Source organism: Aotus nancymaae, unplaced genomic scaffold, assembly GCF_030222135.1.
Source record: "Aotus nancymaae isolate 86718 unplaced genomic scaffold, 86718_ANA_hifiasm-v0.15.2.pri h1tg000038l, whole genome shotgun sequence".
Lineage (NCBI taxonomy): Eukaryota > Metazoa > Chordata > Mammalia > Primates > Aotidae > Aotus > Aotus nancymaae.
Genome location: NW_026988452.1, coordinates 6,800,557 through 6,821,687, shown reverse-complemented (window position 1 = coordinate 6,821,687; position 21,131 = coordinate 6,800,557). Strand labels below are relative to the sequence as shown.

Below are 21,131 nucleotides of genomic sequence, written 5' to 3'. Positions count from 1 at the left end.
TCCTCTTCAAAATCAATGCTATGCTCCCAAGGACGCAAAACCCACTGCCCTGTATCCATGAGGATACACTAGCTCATGCCTCAGCAACAAGCAACGCCACAGTAACTCAGGGACAGCTCCCTCTTCCTCCTCCTTTGGCAGCTCTGACTCCTCTGTTAGTTTGAGCTGTAGGGCAGAGGGAAGGGGACAAGAGTCTTAGCTGGCCCACTGTTTCTGATGTTTCTGCAGGTTGTTGCGGTTTCTCTGGCTAGCCTTTTCTAGCTGATGATGCCCTATTGGCAGCCCTAGTGGGGCTTTTCAGACGGCTTTGCGGGGCCTCTATTTTGTATGGCTCCCTGAAGTGGAGAGCTGGCTTTACACAACCACACCTGACTTCAGGTGGGCAAAGAAGTACAATCCCACCACATGCAGGAGCATTGTACTGGTCATCTATTGCTGTGTACACACAATAGCTACCCAATTTAATGACTTAGAACATCAGTCATCTTTTTAGTTGAAGAGTGTGTGGGTTGACAGTTCGAAAAGGACTCAGCTGGACACTGCTTCCAGTCTCATCTAGATGCCCTTATGCCTGCAGGGCAGCACAGTGGCTCTGCTTCCGGGCTCTATCCTAGAGTGGCAAGGAATTGACTGGACCATGTGTCTTTCATAATCCTTCAGGCTACACTGGGCAGTTTGGCAGGTTTCCTGGGGGAGGACAGAAGCATACAAGGCATCTTAAGGCCTGGGCTTGGAACTCCCTTAACATTGCTTCTGCTACCTTCTATTGGTCAAATTTCAGAAACCAACAAGATTCAAGGAGTAGGAAACTAGGCTCCACTTTTGATAGACTGAGATGCAAATTCACATTACAAAGTGCACAGATAAGGGAAAGGGGAGATAACCGCAGACTTTTAGTAGGCTACCCCAAACACTAATGACCGCCATATCTTCCTGGACTTCTGAGGTGGAACTTAGGGGGTTCAGGCACAGGGGGTTGGGCTTGGCAAGGCCTGGTAAACTTGTCTGATATATTGTGTAAAAGGAGTCTAACCGGACTTATGGAGACCCTTATTAGACAAAGAGTACTGAGCATCTTTTGTTTCTATTTTTTAATTACTTTTATAATTTTATTTTTAATTGACATATAATTATTTTTATTTTAATTGACATATAATATTTATGGGGTACATAGTGATTTTGCAATACATATAACGTATAGTAATCGTATCAGGGTAATTAGCATATCCATCACATCAAAGATTTATCAGTTTTTTGAGTTGAGAACATTCAAAAGTATCCTCCTTCTAGCTATTTGAAGCTATATAATATATTGTTGATAACTACAGTCATCCTACAGTGCTATAGAGCACTAGAACTTATTCCTCCTATCTAGCTTCATTTTGTTTGTAAAAAATCTCTCCCTATCCTCCCTTCCCCCTGCCCTTCCCAGTCTCTACTATCTTCTGTTCTACTTTTAACTTCTAAGAGATCAACTTTCTTTAGCCTACACCTATGGGTGAGAACATGCAGCATTTAACTTTCTTTTCCTGGCTTATTTTATTTAACATAATATTCTCCAGCTCCATCCATGTTGCCACAAATGACAGAGTTTCATTCTTTTTTATGGCTGAATAGTATTTCATCACGTATACATACCATATTTCCTTTATCCATTTATCGTGTTGTTGGACACTTAGGTTGACTCCATATCTTTGTTATTGTGAATAGTGCTACAATTAACATGGGGGTGCAGATGTCTGATTCCCTTTCCTTTAGATAAATTCCCAGCTGTGGGATTGCCGAATCATAGGGTAATTCTATTTGTAGTTTTTTGAGGAACCCCCATACTGTCCTTCATAGTGGTTGTACTAGTTTACATTCCCACAAACAGTTCTCTGAGTTGCTTTTCCTCTGTATTTGTTATTTTTGTTTTTTTCATAGTAGCCATTATAACTGGGGTGAGATGATGCTTCACTGTGGTTTTAATTTGCATTTCCCTGATGATTAGTGGTTTTGAACTTTTTAAATGTATTTGTCAGCCATTTGTATGTCTTCTTTTGAGAACTGTGTGTTCAGATCATTTTCTCATTTTTAAATTGGATTGTTTGGAAGTTTTTGTTTGTCACTGATATGCTTGAGTTTCTTGTATATTCTAGATATTAATTCCCTTTCTGATGAATATTGTGCAAATACTTTTTCCCAATCTATAGGTTGTCTCTTCACCCTGTGTCAGTGGGGAATGTGCCGTGTACACAGCAGACCTCACCCCCACAGCCTGGGTCTGCATGATCTATTGATCACAAGAGAGACTGGTCTGTCATTGCATTGCAGCTCCAGAAACTAAAATGATCACTCTCTTTCAAGACAAGAGTTTATGGAGCAAAAGTGCTGACAGCTTCTTCCAGCTTCCTTTGCTGTGCAGAAGCTTTTCAGTTTGATATCTGAGCATCTTTTTTCTGCAGCTTTGGGCCATACGTGTTTATTCCTGGCAACAGAAAGAACTCCCATGGATATTCAATTACAAAAAGAAACCACCATAAAAGTGAAGTGACCTGTTGCTGAGTGAAAAAAAAAAATCTATGTACTAAGGGCTAGTGATGGGAAAGCAGAGTAAACAGGAGAGATTTGTAAAAGGCCACTGTGGGGATGGGCAGAGCAAGGTGCACCATGTCCAAGCTGGTACCGGGTCCCGATTCTTCCAGTTCCTGGAGCCCATGACAGGGAACTTTTCTTTAAATCTAAGAACAGAGGAAACTTCTTGAGGGATTTTAACCATGAGACTCATATGTTCGTATCTGTGTTTCCAAAAGATTCCTCTAGCTTTCATAGGAACACTAGATTAGAGAGGCTGATCAAACTCAAACCCAGACCTGTCAGAAGCTTGTGCTTTTCCAAACCTGTTTTGATGCCTTTTCACAAGTCCCAGAGGCAAAGGAGAAATGGTCTTGTTTATCGTGGCCAAAAGCAAGAGGGAGGGCAGCGGGAGGAGCAGAGAAAGTCAAAGGGATAATTCAATATGTCGTATGTCCTAAACACACACACACACACACACAAAAACAATCTCTCTCTCTCTCTCACACACACACACACACACACACACACACACACAGAGGTTACTTATCCAAATGCTTCAGACCCAAGCAGACTTGAGAGTTCCTGGTTTGTGTTCTGCGGATAGTTTAGCGAGATTAATTTTGAGTCAGACAATGGCCTCTTCTGCTTTGCTGTGTGCAGACAAGTGGCTGCTAAGTGATCATAAGAGAGAAAGGCCAGCTTTACACATCTAGCCTTTGAGCCCATGAGTTTGGATACTTAATATTTTCAATGATTCAAATTCAAAAGGCAAATTATGTCAAAACCCAATGTGGTGGGACATTTCAACAATGCACGGGTAGGACTTTAAGGAGGCAGGGGAGGAGGAGGAGGGGACAGAAGCAAAGGCAAAATGGGACTTCTTTCTGCTCATCTGGCTTGGTGGCAGGGGCGGGGGAAACTCCCTCTTTACTAGGCACTGCCATCACCCCACCCACACAGGGACATTTATGAGCCTCCTCAGAGGCTGAGGGTGTCAGTGGGGACTGTGCAAGTGCACACAGCAGACCTCACCCCCACAGCCTGGGTCTGCTTGATCCATTGATCGTAAAAGAGACTGTTCTGTCATTGCATTGCAGCTCCAGAAACTAAAACGATCACTTTCTTTCAAGACCAAGAGTTTACGGAGCAAAAGTGCTGACAACTTCTTCCAGCGAACCAACAGCGAAGACACGAAACTGCAGGCCCACATGGTGGCTGAGGTCAGCCCCGGCTCCAGCCCACTCCCTGCTCCAGGAAGCCTGACATCCACACCCGCCAGGGCTGGCCTGCATCCAGGTGGCAAGGCTCATGCCTTCCAGGAACACATCTTCAAGAAGCCCACTTTCTGTGACGTCTGCAACCACATGATAGTGGGTAAGGCCTTCTGCCACCCCCTTCTCCAGATCCTAGCAATCCCAGAAAGCTGAGTGAGAGTGGTATGCCATGGGTCCGGGTCCCTAAGCACAGAGGCTAGGGCTCAGAGGTTTACATACAGGAAGATCGTTCAGGAGTGCTTTGGGGAACAATATTTGTGAGAAGGTAAGGGAAGCAGCACTGGGTAAGAAGTTGGGCTGTGATATAGTTGTAATCAAGACTTTAGCTGATCCCCTGCAGATCCCTAGAGCCCTTTAGCGTGCTCCTGCATTGAGACATGAGGTCTGTGTGTTTGAACACCTGCATCAGCCTGTCACTACATGTGGGCAGCGAGTGAGACTTGGAATGCTTGTTGCTTCCCACAAAAAGCCAGTGTCTGTCATATGTGCGTGGACATATCAGTGACATCCAATATGGCCTGAAAGTCAATGTTCTGCAGTTCTCCTCACCCTTTGCCAAGGCTCAGTTAGGGAGTAGGATATTCAAAATGGGGGGCAATATTCACCCTTCTTACAATCATACGCACAAGGCCTGTTCTCATTTTCAGAAAACCTTTATCTAACTCACGTTCTCATTTTCTAGTCACTATGATTCATGTTCTTTCGAATGAGCCACATTTAGGAACGGTGCTTGTATCAATCAAAGATTTCCACCAGAAAGTTGCCTAAAAGCCACTCTAAAAAGTAGTTTTAAAGTGCTGAAAAGTTTAAAAGTTCTTTAAAAATGGCCATGTTTTACTCTCACTCAGGCATCTTCAGGTCAGCTGGGGCTTGGCTGATCCAGACTCAGCTTCGTATCTTCAGGTCAGTTAGGGCTTGGCTGATCCAGACTCAGCTTCATATCTTCAGGTCAGCTGGGGCTTGGCTGATCCAGACTCAGCTTCATTATTCCATCCTCTCTCTGCTCATCTCCCGCCCTCTCCTTGAACCAGCGCGCTGGCCACATCACGCTCTTCTCATGGCAAGGACAGCTGGGGGCATGCAAAGCCTCTTAAGGCCTGAGGCTGGAGGTGGCATACTGTGACTTCTACTGGCATTTCCTTAGCCGAATTCAATTATGTGGTCAAACCCGTGGTCAAGGCAGGGGCAACCCCAAAGCCCCCACCTGCCATCTCTAGTAGCAAGGACTGCCAGCCACCTGGCAACAGGCTTGGATAAACGGATGGGTGGAGAATGGGCCTAGTATCTCATCTACCATTTATTATTTTATTTTTCTTTAGTCTAGATTAATTTATTGCCATTCACATACTTCATAGAAAAAAATGTAACAAACAAGTCAGGGTTGTACCAAAAAAAAAAAAAAATCCAGGTTTATACAGGTTGCTCTATTTACATCTGGGAGCAAGCCTGTCCCGGCATCAGGCACAGCAGCTGCCCTTGTCTGACGTCCCTTTGCCATTCAGAATGCTCTCTGGATTACTGATCTTTTTTTGTCCGGTAGAGTCTGCTAAGTCTTGGAGCTCCCACCCTTCCATTTCACGTCTCCATATGGAAGCAATGCCTAGCATCTGACTGTCAGCTTGGGGTGGCTGGAGCGGGGGCAGTGAGAGGGTCTCCTCATGTCTCATGCTCAGAATACTTAGACACTTCGGCCTCTAACTTAGTTTCTGTGCCTGCATGGCTTCTGAATCTGATGTGTCACTTTCAATTTCCAGAGAAATTTCCACTAGGCCTTTTCAAGGCAGCATTATTCATAAATAACCCTTAAATAGGTGATGATGAGCCTCTATTTTAGATCTCATTGTGATGAGTGTGAAAAGACAGAGGATGTGTTTTTAAAAATGAATAACGGAAATGAATTCACCTCTGAGGAATGTCATAGTCATTACCCTAAAGAGGAATCCAGGTACACCTCAAGTACAACAACAATTTTAAAAGACTCTATTTTGAATATCACCAGAAAAAAAAAATGTCCTGTGCTAAAGAGAATTGCACCACGCCTTTCTCTTGTCCGAAATAAATTTACATTGCAGCTGCCATTTTATCTTTATAAAGAAAAAAAGAATCAACAAATCTCACTGCTGTTTTCAAGGATAGAAACAAACTAAACCAAATATTAGGCTCCTTCTAGGAAAGAACGAAGGGGTTTAGAAAAGGAATATGGAGCAGAAGGGGAAGGGGGAGAGAGAAAAGACAGGAAGAAGGAGGTGAGAAGGGGAAGAGAAACGGAGACGAAGTAGGGGCTGGTACATGCTCTAACTGCCTAAAACAATACACAGGGTGTTTTAAGTATCTGATAATGGAGCACAATTGATCTGCCTCTTTATCTTTCTCGACCCTTCCGACATAGCTTTCTGTCTCCACATAGATTACCTAAAGATTTGTTTCCCCCAAGCCAGGTTATCCTCGTATTCTAGATTTTAGGGAAAGATTACCTGCTATTATTGCCTTAGAATAACATCTCAGAAAAGATATTAAGGCTGGGGTTTTTTTTTTTTCCTTTCACTGGGAACCAAAGGTTGTATAATGATAGCCAAGAAGAATCAACCTCATTTGTGCACTTTCCTGCTGATGGATACTTCTTTAAAAATAAAATGAAGCTGGGCACGGTGGTTCATGCCTGTAATCCCAGCATTTTGGGAGGCTGAAGTGGGTGGATCATGAGGTCAGGGGTTCGAGACCAGCCTGACCAACATGGTGAAACCCTGTCTCTACTTAAAAATACAAAAATTAGCCGGGCATGGTGGCGCCCACCTGTAATCCCAGCTACTTGAGAGGATGAGGCAGGAGAATTGCTTGAACCTGGGAGGCAGAGGTTGCAGTAAGCCAAGAGTGAGCCATTGCACTCCAGCCTGGGTGACAGAGTGAGACTCTGTCCCAAAATAAATAAATAAATAATAAAATGAACCTGACATCCTCAATGGACACTCACAGTTCAGTTTACAAGGACTCACATTTGTACATTCCTGACACCTGTGCCTTGAAGGTGGAAAGGTCATACCTTTGCCATAAGATCCCTGATCAATAAAGTAGACCAGGACCCCAGCCTCAATCACTGGCCATCCATTTCTCATTTCCTTAGCTTCTTATTGGCAGCTAGGCCCTTGCCCTTGGACTTGACACCTGAAACTGCTACTTACCAGACTCCCAGACCCGTTGTGTTAAGCAGGCACCGTGGCATGCCCTCCAGTTAACCTAACCTTGCCTTCAACACACTGCTACCCTTTATGACCACCTCTTAGGCTATCCCTTCCCAGAAACTTTGGTCACCTATGTAAGCCAAAGATGAACAACGCAGCTTTTCATGGAGACATGAGAGAAACAGGCAGTTAGGTGTGCCTGTCAGCTCCAATGCTGAGTGTCCCTGCCTTTGAGTCACTGGAACTCAATACTGAGTCTTAGTCTAAAAGAATTCTGAGCTGTCTCTTGTACTTGGCCAGAGGAACATAATTCCTCCACCAAGCAGATTCACTCTTAAGTCTTGACAATGAGAGTCAGGGGTGGGAGAACTCAGCTTCACTGTGTATCACTTAAACGTATTCCGTCTGCGGCATTCTATCTTACATTGAATTAACTGCCTACAATGACTCATTTCAGGAGAGCATTGAATCTGTATAATAATCTGCATCTCATTGAAATTTCAAAGACTTCAACAAGTCAATATGTACTATTAATATAGCTAACTCAATACATGGGTCTACTTCATCAAATAAGGAGATATTTCTTTTTTTTTTTTTTTTTGAGACGGAGTTTCGCTCTTGTTACCCAGGCTGGAGTGCAATGGCGCGATCTCGGCTCACCGCAACCTCTGCCTCCTGGGTTCAAGCAATTCTCCTGCCTCAGCCTCCTGAGTAGCTGAGATTACAGGCACGCGCCACCATGCCCAGCTAATTTTTTGTATTTTTAGTAGAGACGGAGTTTCACCATGTTGACCAGGATGGTCTCGATCTCTTGACCTCGTGATCCACCCGCCTTGGCCTCCCAAAGTGCTGGGATTACAGGCATGAGCCACCGCGCCCGGCCCAAATAAGGAGATATTTCTAAGGAACTCCATTCTGTTTATTGCCAGATACCTTGCTTCCAAACTATTTTTAAATTAACTAAATGTTTTTAATGAAGTTCACTTAGAAGACACAGCATATTAAATGGAGTCATTATTTTCTAAACAGATATTAGAAAAGTGGATTGCATTGCCTAAAATTTCAAATTTCTTTATACAGTTGCTGAACAATGAATCATTCACTTTCATAACTGGCATCTACTGGGGAAAATAATAATGGCAATGTCTTAGGAAAGCATCCCTAGAAGCAGGGCCTGAGACGGGCTGTCTTATGAAAGGGATTTGTTGTGGGGAGTGCCCTCAGGAGGAGGAGAGGCGAAGAAGCAGGAGAGGCAGGGGAAGTAGCTAAGCAAGGGTGTGTTCTCAACTGGAGTCCACTTCAGACTGATTCCACTGAGTGGTCCCACCTTCAGACAAAGGACTAGGCTTTGTACATTTCTGTCCCTCAGTCATTGGCCATGCCTGCCCCCAGGAAGTAGTGAGAGTGTGGCATTTCAGACAAGGAGCATCCCGTTTGGCCAAGGATAGCTCCCTAGAAAAAAAAAGCGGGGGGGTCGTTGGCATCTATGAGTCATTGGCTGCCAACACTCACAGCATTACAATGGTAAATAAGGTATAGACAAGGGTCTACTATATCTGCAAACATACTTTAATGATACAAGATGAAGTACAAAACACTCTCCACTAGGAATACATTTAAAATGCAGAAGAGTCTTGCAATTGCTGTACCTAAAACATTATATTGCCATTATAATGAACGATATAACATGAGAAAATACTACATTACACTGAGTCCAAGACCTTCCTGCTGTGCTGCTGTCTGACCATTAGGTTGTTTTCTGACCTATTCTGACCTCATCCCATTGCCCAATAAAGCCATTAGCCATTAACCAAACCTTGAATGGAAAAAAATATATATATGTATACACACCACACACACACATATATACATAAAGACATTGAACTAAAAAGACAAAGCAGTATTTGCTCATCAATGAAGTTGTCTCTTGGTGAGAAAGGCCAAACAAAGATCAAGGAGAATATTAAAAAGTAAAGGCCAACTCTGTGTGTTCTTAGAATGGAATTGGATCTCTGAGGTTCTGTCCATCATTTAATTGAAGTTGTTCTAGGAGCTGTGCAGCTTGTAAATAATAAAATACAAATGCTCTCTAAAACTCTTATATTTTAATGTTTCACATAGATATTCTCCTTTGCTCCATGGTAGCTTTCCATATTAAAATGCGGTACCCAGAACTCAGTGCTTTGTCCAATGCAATTATTAATCTCTGGTGTCCAGAACTTAGCTGCCACTTTAGTACTAGAGGACAAAAATGTGGTTTAATGTCTGATCCAACAGAGGCAAATCGTTCCTTTCTCTCCTTTGCACATTTGGCCCGCCTAAGAGAATCCTGTTGATTATGGTCACAGAATTTTATTTTACTTTATTTTATTGATTTATTATTTATTTATTTTGGAGGTGGAGTCTCGCTCTGTCACCCAGGCTAGAGAGCAGTGGCGTGATCTTGGCCCACCACAACCTCTGCCTCCCAGGTTCAAGCGATTCTCCTGCCTCAGCCTCCCGAGTAGCTGGGATTACAGGCAGGTGTCACTACGCCCAGCTAATTTTTGTATTGTCAGTAGAGATGAGGTTTCGCCATGTTGGCCAGGCTGGTCTTGAACTTCTGACCTCAAATGATCTGCCCACCTTGGCCTCCCAAAGTGCTGGGATTACAGGCATGAGCCACCGCACCCAGCCTGATCGCAGAATTTTAAGTGAAAATAAGTAAAGCTGGAACATAGTCATGGTAAGGAGATGGTGACCTAGCAGATAAGGAATGCTTGCAGGAGGTAGCAATGTTTGGCTTGGAAACGACTTCGAAAACTATTATCTTAAAATAGTTGAAAAGATCTCATCTGGAAGGGCATTTAAACTCACTCAGAGTCCCAAGTACAAAATGACAGATGATACTGTGAGGCAGAGTTCAAGACACTAAAAAAAGGAGTTTCTTAAAGCAGCTTCAGAAGTAGGCTCCACTGGGCACAGTGGCTTGCACCTGTAATCTCAGCTACTGGGAAGGGTGAGGTGGGAGGAGAGCTTGAGGCTAGGAGCTTAAGACCAGCCTAGGCAAAACAGTGAACCACCCCCACTCCCGACCTAGTCTCTTAAAAAAATAAATAAACAAAATTAAATAGAATACAGTTAGCCGGGCATGGTAGCACACACCTGTAGTGTCAGCTAATCAGGAGGCTGAGGCAGAAGGATCACTTGAGCCCAGGAGTTCAAGGCTACGATGAGCTATGATCACACCACTGAACTCCAGCCTGGGCGGCGGAGTGAGACGTCATCTCTTAAAAAAAAAATAAAGAAAGACAATGTAAGCTCTGTGGATCTGAGGCGGGGATAAAATATGTGCTTGGAAAACGCTGTCTAGCATACTCCCTTTGAATATCCATAGCGCACATTAGCATTTTGAAGTCCTGCCACCCTGAAAACAACCCAAGGGTTCTCGGTGGAGAACGGAGGCAATGGGGCAAATGGATTGTAACTAAGGCGTTCTCTATCAACAGCTACTTTTCCATAATTCCATTTGGCTGCTATTGAACACAATCTGGCATGTATCTCTTTAATATACATAATTCAGAGAGAATTTCCAATGCACGCAAGGGCAAATTCATTAAAGACTTGTTAAGACTTCAATATAAAGTCCATCCAATGTTCTCACAGAGACTATTAAGTATAAATGACACACATGAACGTATGGCTTGTACACAGCACCTTTAAACTAAAAAAGCACAACATACTTTTAAGCTAGTATCTGCTATTAATCTCCTGAAATTTTATGCCTGCTGCCAAGTACTGTGTATTTTAAGAAATCGCTCATTGAAAATTACTTAAATGAAAAAGTAAACCACAATCCTTTCAGCAAAGATTGAGCAAAAATTGGTGCTGGTAGACTCCAAGGAAGGACGTATCCCAGAGTCTCACACAGAAATGGAAGTGACACCTGTTAGGGGATACTGCTGTGCTCTGGAGCATTGCGCGTCATCTTAAAAAATCTTGAGCTGCCGTCAAAAGGGAAGACAGGACAAGAGGAAGTGAGGGGGGCTGCTCTTGTTATCAGTTTCCCACTGCTATCCCACAGATACTCACTTCTCCATGGAAGGTCCTAATACCATTTTCTGGACCCATTTTCAGTGCCCCAGCATTTGGCTCTTCCTTCTGGAGCATCTGAATGCTGTTCCTTCCTACTCTCTCTCCCCATCAATCCAGTTCTACATCTATCAAGACTCAATTAAAATGCTTTTCCTAGTTCTATGGTGATCATTTATTTTCTCTGAATTTCCATGTTGTTGACAGTGTAGACTTTGTTAAGCTTCTTGAAGGCACAGCCAATTCTAATTTATGTACCTATTCCCACCGCAGCTACACAGCATACACCTGGCACACAGTCAGTATTTTTAAAACAGTCATTAGTGAATGGGGAAAAAAATAGTCTGCCTTGAAATAAAAGCAACAGAAATAGAAGCAAATTTAAACAAAAATAGAAGAACAACATGGAAAAATTTTCTAATTTTTCTAAAAGTTACTCCCAAGTATATCAAGGCTCCATCCAGTCCAGAAGGAAACCTGGCACAGAGACTATCTTCCCTCATCTGTCATCTTTCTTTTCATTTCTCCTTTGTGTTACATATTTTAATGCAAAGATAGTCGGTGCACAAACATCATAACAGGGATATTTTCATTGTGAATTATATCCATACCCAAATAAAATGGCATCGTATTCAGAATGTCACTCTGTTGCCCAAGCTGGAGTGCAGTGGCACAATCTCGGCTCACTACAAGCTCTACCTCCCAGGTTCAAGCGATTCTCCTGCCTCAGCCTCACGAGCAGCTGGGATTACAAATGCCTGCCCCCACACCTGGCTAATTTTTGTATTTTTAATACAGATAGGGTTTCACCATGTTGGCCAGGCTGGTCTCGAACTGCTGAACACAGGTGATCCGCATGCCAACGGCCTTACAAAGTTCTGAGATTACAGGTGTGAGCCGCTGTACCCAGCCAGTGGCATCCTATCCTGTTTAAAGCTTCTGTCACTTATTCAGCTTTAATCATAATATTTCCACCTTAGTTTTTTTATGTTTGCTTGATAGGCCTTTATCTACATTTACACCCAAACTTTTTTGTCATATTCTCTAAGTGCTTCTTTGAAAAATAAACATAATTGGTTTTTAGATTTCTTTTTTGCACAACCTGAATTCTTAATTCTCAAACAGAAGAGGGTTTACATCTCTTGTCATGAGTGAAATATTTGGCTTTTCTTCTGTCATATGACTTACCTGCTTTCTAATTCATGTCACCCGTTTCCTTCCATCGTGTGTGTGTGTTGTGTCACGTGTGCTCTATGTGTTCTTTCTTTTTAATAGCCTCTCATCTTTTGGGAGATACATGCTTTTCTACTCATAATTACTTCTGAGATTTTCAAAAAAATTCTTTATTCTACATTTCTACATATATATAATATGTTCTATTCTTTAAACTTTCTTTATATTTCTACATATATAATATGATCATCTACTAATAATTACCTCTGAGATTTTCAAAAAAACATTCTTTATTCTATATTTCTTCAACTATTAAAAAGTAAAAATAAATATGGTATTTTGTTCCTCTATTATTCCAGATAAATTTACCAAACTTTTCATCTCAACTCCCACCTCCCTAGCAACAGTATTTCTACTTAATTTGCAACTTAATCCAGATTTTTATTGTTATTTCTGTGTTTTATAATTCACACTTTTGATTGAGAATAAATCTTAAGATATATACAAATTTTATAACAAGATTTTTACATCTTTTTAGATATTTCTAGCTTCAACTGGTTTTAATATTCACTACCATTCTCTTCTATTACTATGTAACTCCCCAATTCTTTTTCTTCTTTTCTTTCCTTTTCATTGATACATAATAATTGTACCTATTTATGGGTTGCATGCAATATTTTGATACAGGTACACAGTGTTTAATGATCAAATCAGGATATTTAAGCTATCCATCACTTCAAACACTCATCATTTCTTTGTGTTGGGAACATTTCAAATCTTCTGTTCTAGCTCTACTTAACTTCCCTGTTCTTAAGCTCTTATTTTTGTTCTGTTTGTCAGTTATTCAAAGTATATTTTCAGTAATATTTTTTCAAGAAGGAAACATGAGTAGCAAATACAAAAGGGAGTCAATTGCCATGGATCCCACTTGTTTAGCTAATGAGTCTGTTGTAGGTGGGGGCAGATGGGAGAGCAGAGTTCAACTCAGGGCTTTCGGCTGGCTTTCCTCAGCTCCACTCTTCAGCATTGTTTCCCTGTCTGCTTTGCTCTCACTGAAGCTACGAGCACATTCTTGCCTTTTATACTAGTCTATAAAATCTAAAGACTTGGGCACTGCTGCTTTATGTTAGCAATTAAATCAGCTGCAGGATCAGGTCTGTCCTTCACTGCCTCTAAGAAGGATTTGGATTGTGAAACTTTTTGATTCCCTAGACCCCACACATTATTTCAGCATATTTTTAAAATTTTTTTCTTTTGATTCCTTTATCATACTGTCTGACTCTCTTGTATTTTATTGCCAACCAAAAGCAGATGCTGTTTATAATTGTCTTTTGTTTAATACAGTATAACCTTCTAAGGCATGTCTTTCCTTATAGCATTGTCTAAAGGGGTAAAGGAGACAGGTCGTGTAATGCAGTCACATAGACTGGCACATGGCAAATGTGACAATATAAATTCCAGAGGGCAGAGGCCATGGCGTGCTGTGTTCTCTGGAGTGTCCTTAGCACTACGCCCAGCACCCATCTAATAGCTGGCCAATATGAATTTGTTAAATGAGTAAATGAGTGTTCAACCAGTGAGAAATATTATCATCAGAAATACGGTTATGATGATTTTTATGATACATGAAGCAAAATACCGAGAATTAAGAAGGCAGAATTGCAGACAACTTCAGTCATCTGTGTGAGTGTCCCTGTACTGATATCTGGGAACACCAAGTCTGACATCGTCATAAATTCAAGTGAGAGACTGAGAGGTAGCAAAGGGAAGGGAAATAGACATTACCTAGGTAGAAAGGAGGAGCCCCTGCCACTATAAGCCGAAGGCCTGTGGGCCTCCTTCCATGACTGACTCTTCAATTGTAGGTGGACAAGTTGGGCTCAACAAGCCTCCTGGTGCACTCACTGGCCTTCCAATGCCATCCCACCCAGACCCCTATCCAGGCAGTTAGGCTAGAATGTCCTAAAGCCAAATTGCTGCTGAAAGGATATCTGAACCCCATTGGGTACCAGTTTGTGGAAGTCAGGAAGTCAAAGGAACAACAGTTCCTTAGAACTAGAGCCTAGTTCATCTCAATGACTTTGATCATCATACTACTGCATATTTCTCTAAATCTGTTTTTCTTAATATGCATATATGCTAATCTTAGAAAGACATGGACACTATCTTCTTCCTCCACCCATCCTTAAACATCTCATGACTATTAAGAGTGAGAAAGGGACCAGCGGCAAGAGAAAGTCTTTATAGGCATACAACATTCCAGAAAATAAAAATTTGCCAAGTTGTCAGATGCTGCCTCTATCTTAGCAATGTAAGGAAAAAAAATACAGACCTTCCTCCCTGTAAACTGTTTATTTTACTATTAATAGTAATTGACTGAAGTCTTAAATGATCAAATTCGGGGAAGGAGGAATTTTTTTAAGTCAACCAAAGGAAAGAGACTGTCTCTCTCCAATGACAACTCATGATGCTTGCAAGCGCTTTGGTGATTTCTTGAACCACTGTGTAGAGATGATCTTTCAGGAAATTAATCGTTTTCCTGCCCCTAAAAAGAGACCTGTATTTTAAGAGCATTTTCAGATCATACCTTAGCAGAAAGAAGTGACACACAGGAACATATTTTCAGTGCCTAAATAATAGACCAGAAAGGGGGAGAATGTCTGATCATTTAAGGTGGCCTTGGTTATATTTTTAAGCATTCCCTAGAGGTCACCAAATCCATACTATTTAGTAATATCACAGCACATATATTCTGACTACATATTTCTATGTTCTTCTGAGACCAGTTGTGCTTCATATATTTTATCCCTGTTCCATCCAGGAAGAAATAAAAATATTGCCCATGACAGAAAGAAAGGAGGAGAAATTATCTAAGGTGGAGTTTGGGTGAACCTTGGGGGTGGACAGAAAGCAGACACAGCAATGAATCCTAGATGCACTTAAGAGTTTTCTATACTTGAAACTGGAAAGCCTTTTCCTGCCTGTGATATTGCTGATTCCTGCCTTCCTGCCTGAGGTTCAGACCAAACCATGACAAAGTTGAGAGGCTGAGAGGCCGCCTGCCTTTTGACTTATTGTTACTTCTTTGTGTAAAGGCTAGGAATCCACAGGAATAGGATATCTGCAGCTATAAACACAAAGAAGATAGAGACCAGTTGGAAAATGTGCATCCTGCACTATCATTCAGCTGCCATAACAGGGAATGCTCCACTGACCTAATTTAGAATGGTCCCCTTGGTTATGCAGCCACAGTGGATACCATATCATAAAATGACAGAACTGGGCCAGTTTTATAAAATAGGACAGTCCTTTGTATATGTCTGGGACTCAGTGAAACAGGCAGGGGTGTGTGTGTGTGTGTGTGTGTGTGTGTGTGTGTGTGTGTGTGTCTCTACATTATGACCCAACTATTAAGGATAGAGAGAAGAGAAATATATGGCTAAATCCTATTCAAGTGTTTTCTCCATAGCTTGTCAAACAGTCTCTGATTATTCAACCACAGAAACAAAGCAGGTATCATTCTATCACATGCTAGCCGTACCTTGGTAAGAAAATGCAGAAGCTGTCCCTGCCTCAACAACATAACGATAAACATAGGAAGGCCCATACATACACATGTACATGTGTTACATGCGACACACACACACACACACACGCCCTCCTGCCTCTAGTCAGGGAAGTATGTTTCTGTTGTCATAGCAAGACTGTGGCTTAAAGGCTTCATATCCACTTCAGCTTATACCAGATCCCTTGCAATCTAAGATCCAGACACCATCCCCCCATTTATAATGCCATAAAGAGACGTGCCAAGAATCACATATAATTAAAACTGATGAAAGATGATAAACCAGCCTGACTCTGTTGCCCGGAAAGAACTATATCACTTTGCCTGAGATTATCCTAATATTTGTTTGTAAGGAGATTTCAGGGAATACCTTCTAAGTATCTATTTTCTCATTTTAAAATATAGAAAAAAGACACCTACCTAATAGGTGTGTTGTAAAGTTTAAATGAGTCAGTACCCAAATGTAGTTGTGCTCAGGTTCTAGCAACTTTCAAGGCACCTTGCTTCTTCCCCGCCTTACTGCCTTGCTTCCTGCTGTACAGGGGCCCTGCACTGCTGCTGCAGGCCTCCTGCTCTCCGGAGGTCTAGTCTCTTGCACCGACTGCCAGAAGTTTGCTGCCCTGATGCCTTCTTGATGCCAAGATGCTTAAATACACCCACAGTGAGACAAAGCATCTCCTCCCTCAATAAAACCTGCCACTTCACTGATCTTCTCTCTCCTCTGAGGGCAGATGGTACCTCATCCTCTCAGCCTCTCGGCCTTTTTATTCAGAAATCCCTTCCACAACCACAGTGTCAGGGCTACTTCTGTGGCTTCTCTCCCATCAGCACCCACTTCTCTTCCCCACAGCTCCCAGCCTCATCCAGGCTTCAGTATATCTCATACAAACTCTTTTGAGAACTTCCTAAATTACGTTGTTTCCTTCTATCCCTATCTCCCCATCCACTGAACACATTGCTGCCAAATGTCTTCTGGAAGCAAACTGGCATCACATTACTGCTTTCCTCAAGAATGCTTGCACTACCTCATTGTCTGAAGAATTACAATCATGCTGCCCAGTTTTACTTGCTCAAACCTCCAGTGACTGACAAAGATGAAGTAAAAACTTTGTCTCATTGGCTTCGTAGAAAGTAAAACTTTGTTCACTGTCCCTAACAGGCATCAACAGTACCACAGGTGAACATCAGTAAGCAGATCATCACAAACAGACTCACAATACAGACCTCCAAGATGCAGGAGAGAGGCAGGGTGGTACTAAGAAGTCAGAGGGTCAGTAGATCAAGTGATCTCGGACAACTGATTTACCTTCTCTCAATCCCAGTGTCTTCAAAATGAGATTAGAAATAACAATACCTACATCACAGAATTTACTGACAATAAAGTGATACATGTGAAAGCACTTTGTGGGACTATAAGACTTAAAACCTGTTGACTATTATTAAAGCTATCTCTATGTGTGAAAAACAGGTTGATATTAATCATACATCAAAATCCTAGGAAAGCAGTCTAGAAATAGGGGAAAGGGGTTGAGCATGAATTGGCCAATTCGTTCTTTGGAGACTTGGGTATCAGTACAAATTCTTTAGCCTTGAGCTAGAAGAGCAATTCTGAAGAAAGGACATGAAATTGTGAACACTGCAGACTTCAGAAAAGAGGAGAAGAAGACAGCATAGCAGATATTATTAATACCTGGGTCAGGGATGTCAAGTCCAGATGTTTCCCAGATGGTCATGAGAAAATGATCATCCAGGAGGATACCTCCTCCCAAAACCTTAAGCAAAACACACAAAACAGAAGAAGAGCCTACCAACCATGGTATTAGGATGTGAACCAATGACCCAGAGGGCAAAGGCTGTGGACTTCAACCACAAGGCCCTCAGCCAACCAAACTCTAATTGCTATTTTTAAAGCCAAGTGCGGTGAGGGGTGGGGGAAGTAGAGAGAGTTTTTCCACTAGTAGTCAGGAACCGAAATAGGAAAGATCAACAGAGGCATTTATAAACAATGAATGCCATTAATTTTTTTAAAGCTAAGACAGGGTTGGAAACGATGTAGTATAGCAAGGAGTGGTGAACACAGGCAGGAAAAGATGGTCTTGGGGTCTTCACATTTTTAAAGGGTCCTTTCTGCTTGCTTGATGGCATTTCAAAAGTCACTGGTGAATTACTGTATTATTGAATTTCCTGGAAAACTTGGAGACCATCTTATTCAACTGAACTTGGACTAGGGGAGAGATGGAACGGGTTATTTTACATGGAGGCCCCATACTAGAGTTTAACTGTGCTAGAAAATATGCTCCCTTTCTCCCCTTTAATAGAAAATTTTGCAACGATTGAGGGATATCTAAAGTTTAAGGGCAGTTTAAGTTGTAATACTCTAACTCCAAGTATCAAGGTCTTTCTAAAACATCACACTGAGAAGACAGTGACAAGTAATCTAGGTCTCCCGTAGGAATGATGAGAAAGAGGTCATTTGTAAGCCCTGGTTCCAGCTGTGTCTGCTTACCTTCCCAGCGTGGTGTGACAAGACCATAAGATCATGAGGCTGGAGATTAGTATTTTAATTCCAGCTCTGCTGTGAAGGAACAGTGTGATATCTACCGAATCACTTTGCTTCTCTGAGCCTTAGTTTCTTTATTGGTAAAATGAGAGGGTTGGCTAGATCTGGGAGGGCAAATCAACTTCCATACTAATTGATTGAAAGTGTCTCCCCAGAGAAGCTTCTAAAGCTGCGCCTCAATTTAGAGATAAAATTATTGTAATGGATTAGTGATGTTTGTCATATACCCCAAATGAAGGACTTCAACACATATGCTATGTATTTTCTTTTCCTAGGCTCCTGATCTATACTGCAGGACATCTAAAAAATTTAGTGAGTATTTAAATCACTCAGAAGTCTTATTAGAATACACATCCTGATTTAGTAGGTCTGGTTAGGCCCTGAGATTCTGCATTCCTAACAGGGTCTCGGATGATGCTAGTGATGCTGGACCATGAACTACAGTTTCAGTTTCAAGGCTTTAATATAGCTTCCTGATAAAATTCTCTGAAACCAAAACTCAGCAAGTAACTTCAGAGTTACGTGAAAGGCCTTAGGTACTGGAGAAAGAGAAAAGGAAATATAAAAATAGTTGAGAAAAGAGCTAATTTTATTTTTTAATAACACCTTTACTTTGTTTCTTGCACAGATATTCATCTTATTCTTTCTTTTTTTTCCCCCACAGATGCTTAATAAATACAGATTATCCTAGTAAATAATTGGGGATATGCATAAAAACACCTGAACCAAGGCATATATAAAGTACTAGCGAAAGCCAAGTGTAGAAACTATAGTTCTACCTCAGGAACAAGAGGCCAATGAAAGTTTCACAAAGAATGTGGTATTTGAGTTGGGTATTGAAGGATGAATAGGAGTTAATGACTCTCTACCAAACTATCTACCGTTCTTAGCCGAAATTTCCTGTTGTGTACAAAGAACCAAAACATCCCATATTTTCTTTAAAAGAAAAGCATAACAGAATCAATTTTTAATTTTCCAGATGCTTCCTACATAGTCTACAGATTTCTCTAGCTTAACCATTGTCTCTCTTTTGATGGACTCCTCATTTAGGAGGCACCATATCCAAAAGGAAAATAAAATAGTTTCATGATTTGGTTGTGTCAGAGACCGTATTTTTTTTTTAATTCTGGATCAGTTTATTCTTTTATTTTTGATTTTTAAATTATGATAGATCAAAGAACTGGTATCTTGATACAACCAGAGAATCTAGCTAGGAGGTTTCAGGTAAACCTAGTTAATGGAAGAGGGGGAGAATAAATAAGTAAAGAACACCAGCCAGAAATGCAATGTCACGTTTGCATTGTCAGACCTACCATTCTAGCTCTACCATTTACTAACTAGTTAATCTAGTAACTAACTAGGATTCCAGCTCTACCATATACTAACTAGTTAATGTAGTAACATTGTTTAAACTCCCTGATCCTCAATTTTCCATCTGTTAAGTGAGAAACAATAGCTAACTTCAAAGAATTGTGTTAGAGAAAGTATATGCAGTCTCTACTTCTTGGCAACCCTGGGTACAGTCCTGTGTCAAATGACCTTGATCTTGATTATCTCTCAGTTTCAAGCCTTCAGGAATAAAGATAAATAGTTCTTCTATGCAAAGGAAGGAAGAGAAAATTTATAATCAGGATACCTGGGTTCAGATCTCATCTCTGCACCATTCTTGCCCTGTAGCCTTAGACCAAGAACTTCCCTCACCAAGCCAGTTTCAGCTATTAAAAAAAAAATGGCTGAAACCAACTGTAGCTCTACATTGGTGGTTTTCACCTGAAGCAATTTGCCTCATGTGTTAGCAAATAAAGAGATACAACACCCAGTTAAATTTTAATTTCAGATAAACAACAAATTTTTGTAATAGGTCACTGGCAATATTTTGGACACACTCGTTTCATGCAATATTTGGGAAATACTAACACAAAAAATAATGTATTACCTGAAATTAAAATCTAACTGAGCCCTCTGTATTTTATCTGGCAACCCTATCCCCAGGGGACATTTGGCAATGTCTGGAGATATTTATGGTTGTTACTGCTGTGGGAGAAGGGGTGCTGCTGGTATTAGTGGGTAGAGGCCAGGGATGCTGCTAAATATGCACAGGACAGCCCTGCACACATACACGGAACAGAGAATGATCAGACCTCAATGTCAGTAGTGCAGAGGCTGAAAAACCTTGATCAGAAAATGTGAATTAAAAAAACAAAAAGTCCATACCACCCAAAGCGATTTACAGATTCAATGTAATCCCTATCAAAATTTTCAAATGTCCTCTCTCATAGATGTATAAAACACAACTCTAAAATTCATATGAAACCACAGAAAAATCCTGAATAGCCAAGGCAATCACAAGCAAAAAGAAAAAAGCTACAGACATCTTCACACTACCATATTTCAAACTATATTACAAAGTGATAGTAATCCAGACAGCATGGTATTGGCATAAAAATAGTCATAGACAAATGGAACAAAATAGAAAGCCCAGAAAAGAACTCACACATCTGTAGTCACTTGATCTTCAACAAAAAGTGCCAGGAATATACAATGGGAGAAGGACAGTTTCTTCAATAAATAGTGTTTGCAGCCCTAACTTCTAATGTGTTAGTGACAGGGTACGTAATCACCAGCTTAGAGGGCTTGGCAATAGTGTGTGCAGTGGGAGGAACTCTACTTCCACACTTTGATGCAACATATTTCAAAGGCCTGTACTAGGCTGTAGACCAGTAGAGTAATCCCTTATAGGAATCTATTATGGG

General features: G+C 41.3%; 1 protein-coding gene across 2 annotated transcripts in view; it reads left to right on the top strand.

Moving 5' to 3' along the window:
• Positions 1 to 21,131, top strand: part of STAC (SH3 and cysteine rich domain) — a 150,763-nt gene that overhangs the window by 58,504 nt on the left and 71,128 nt on the right. For both annotated transcript variants that reach the window (XM_064360068.1, XM_064360067.1), the window contains exon 2: positions 3,654 to 3,930. In XM_064360068.1, the coding sequence (XP_064216138.1) occupies positions 3,654 to 3,930 (277 nt within the window). The remainder of the gene's footprint in view (positions 1 to 3,653; positions 3,931 to 21,131) is intronic.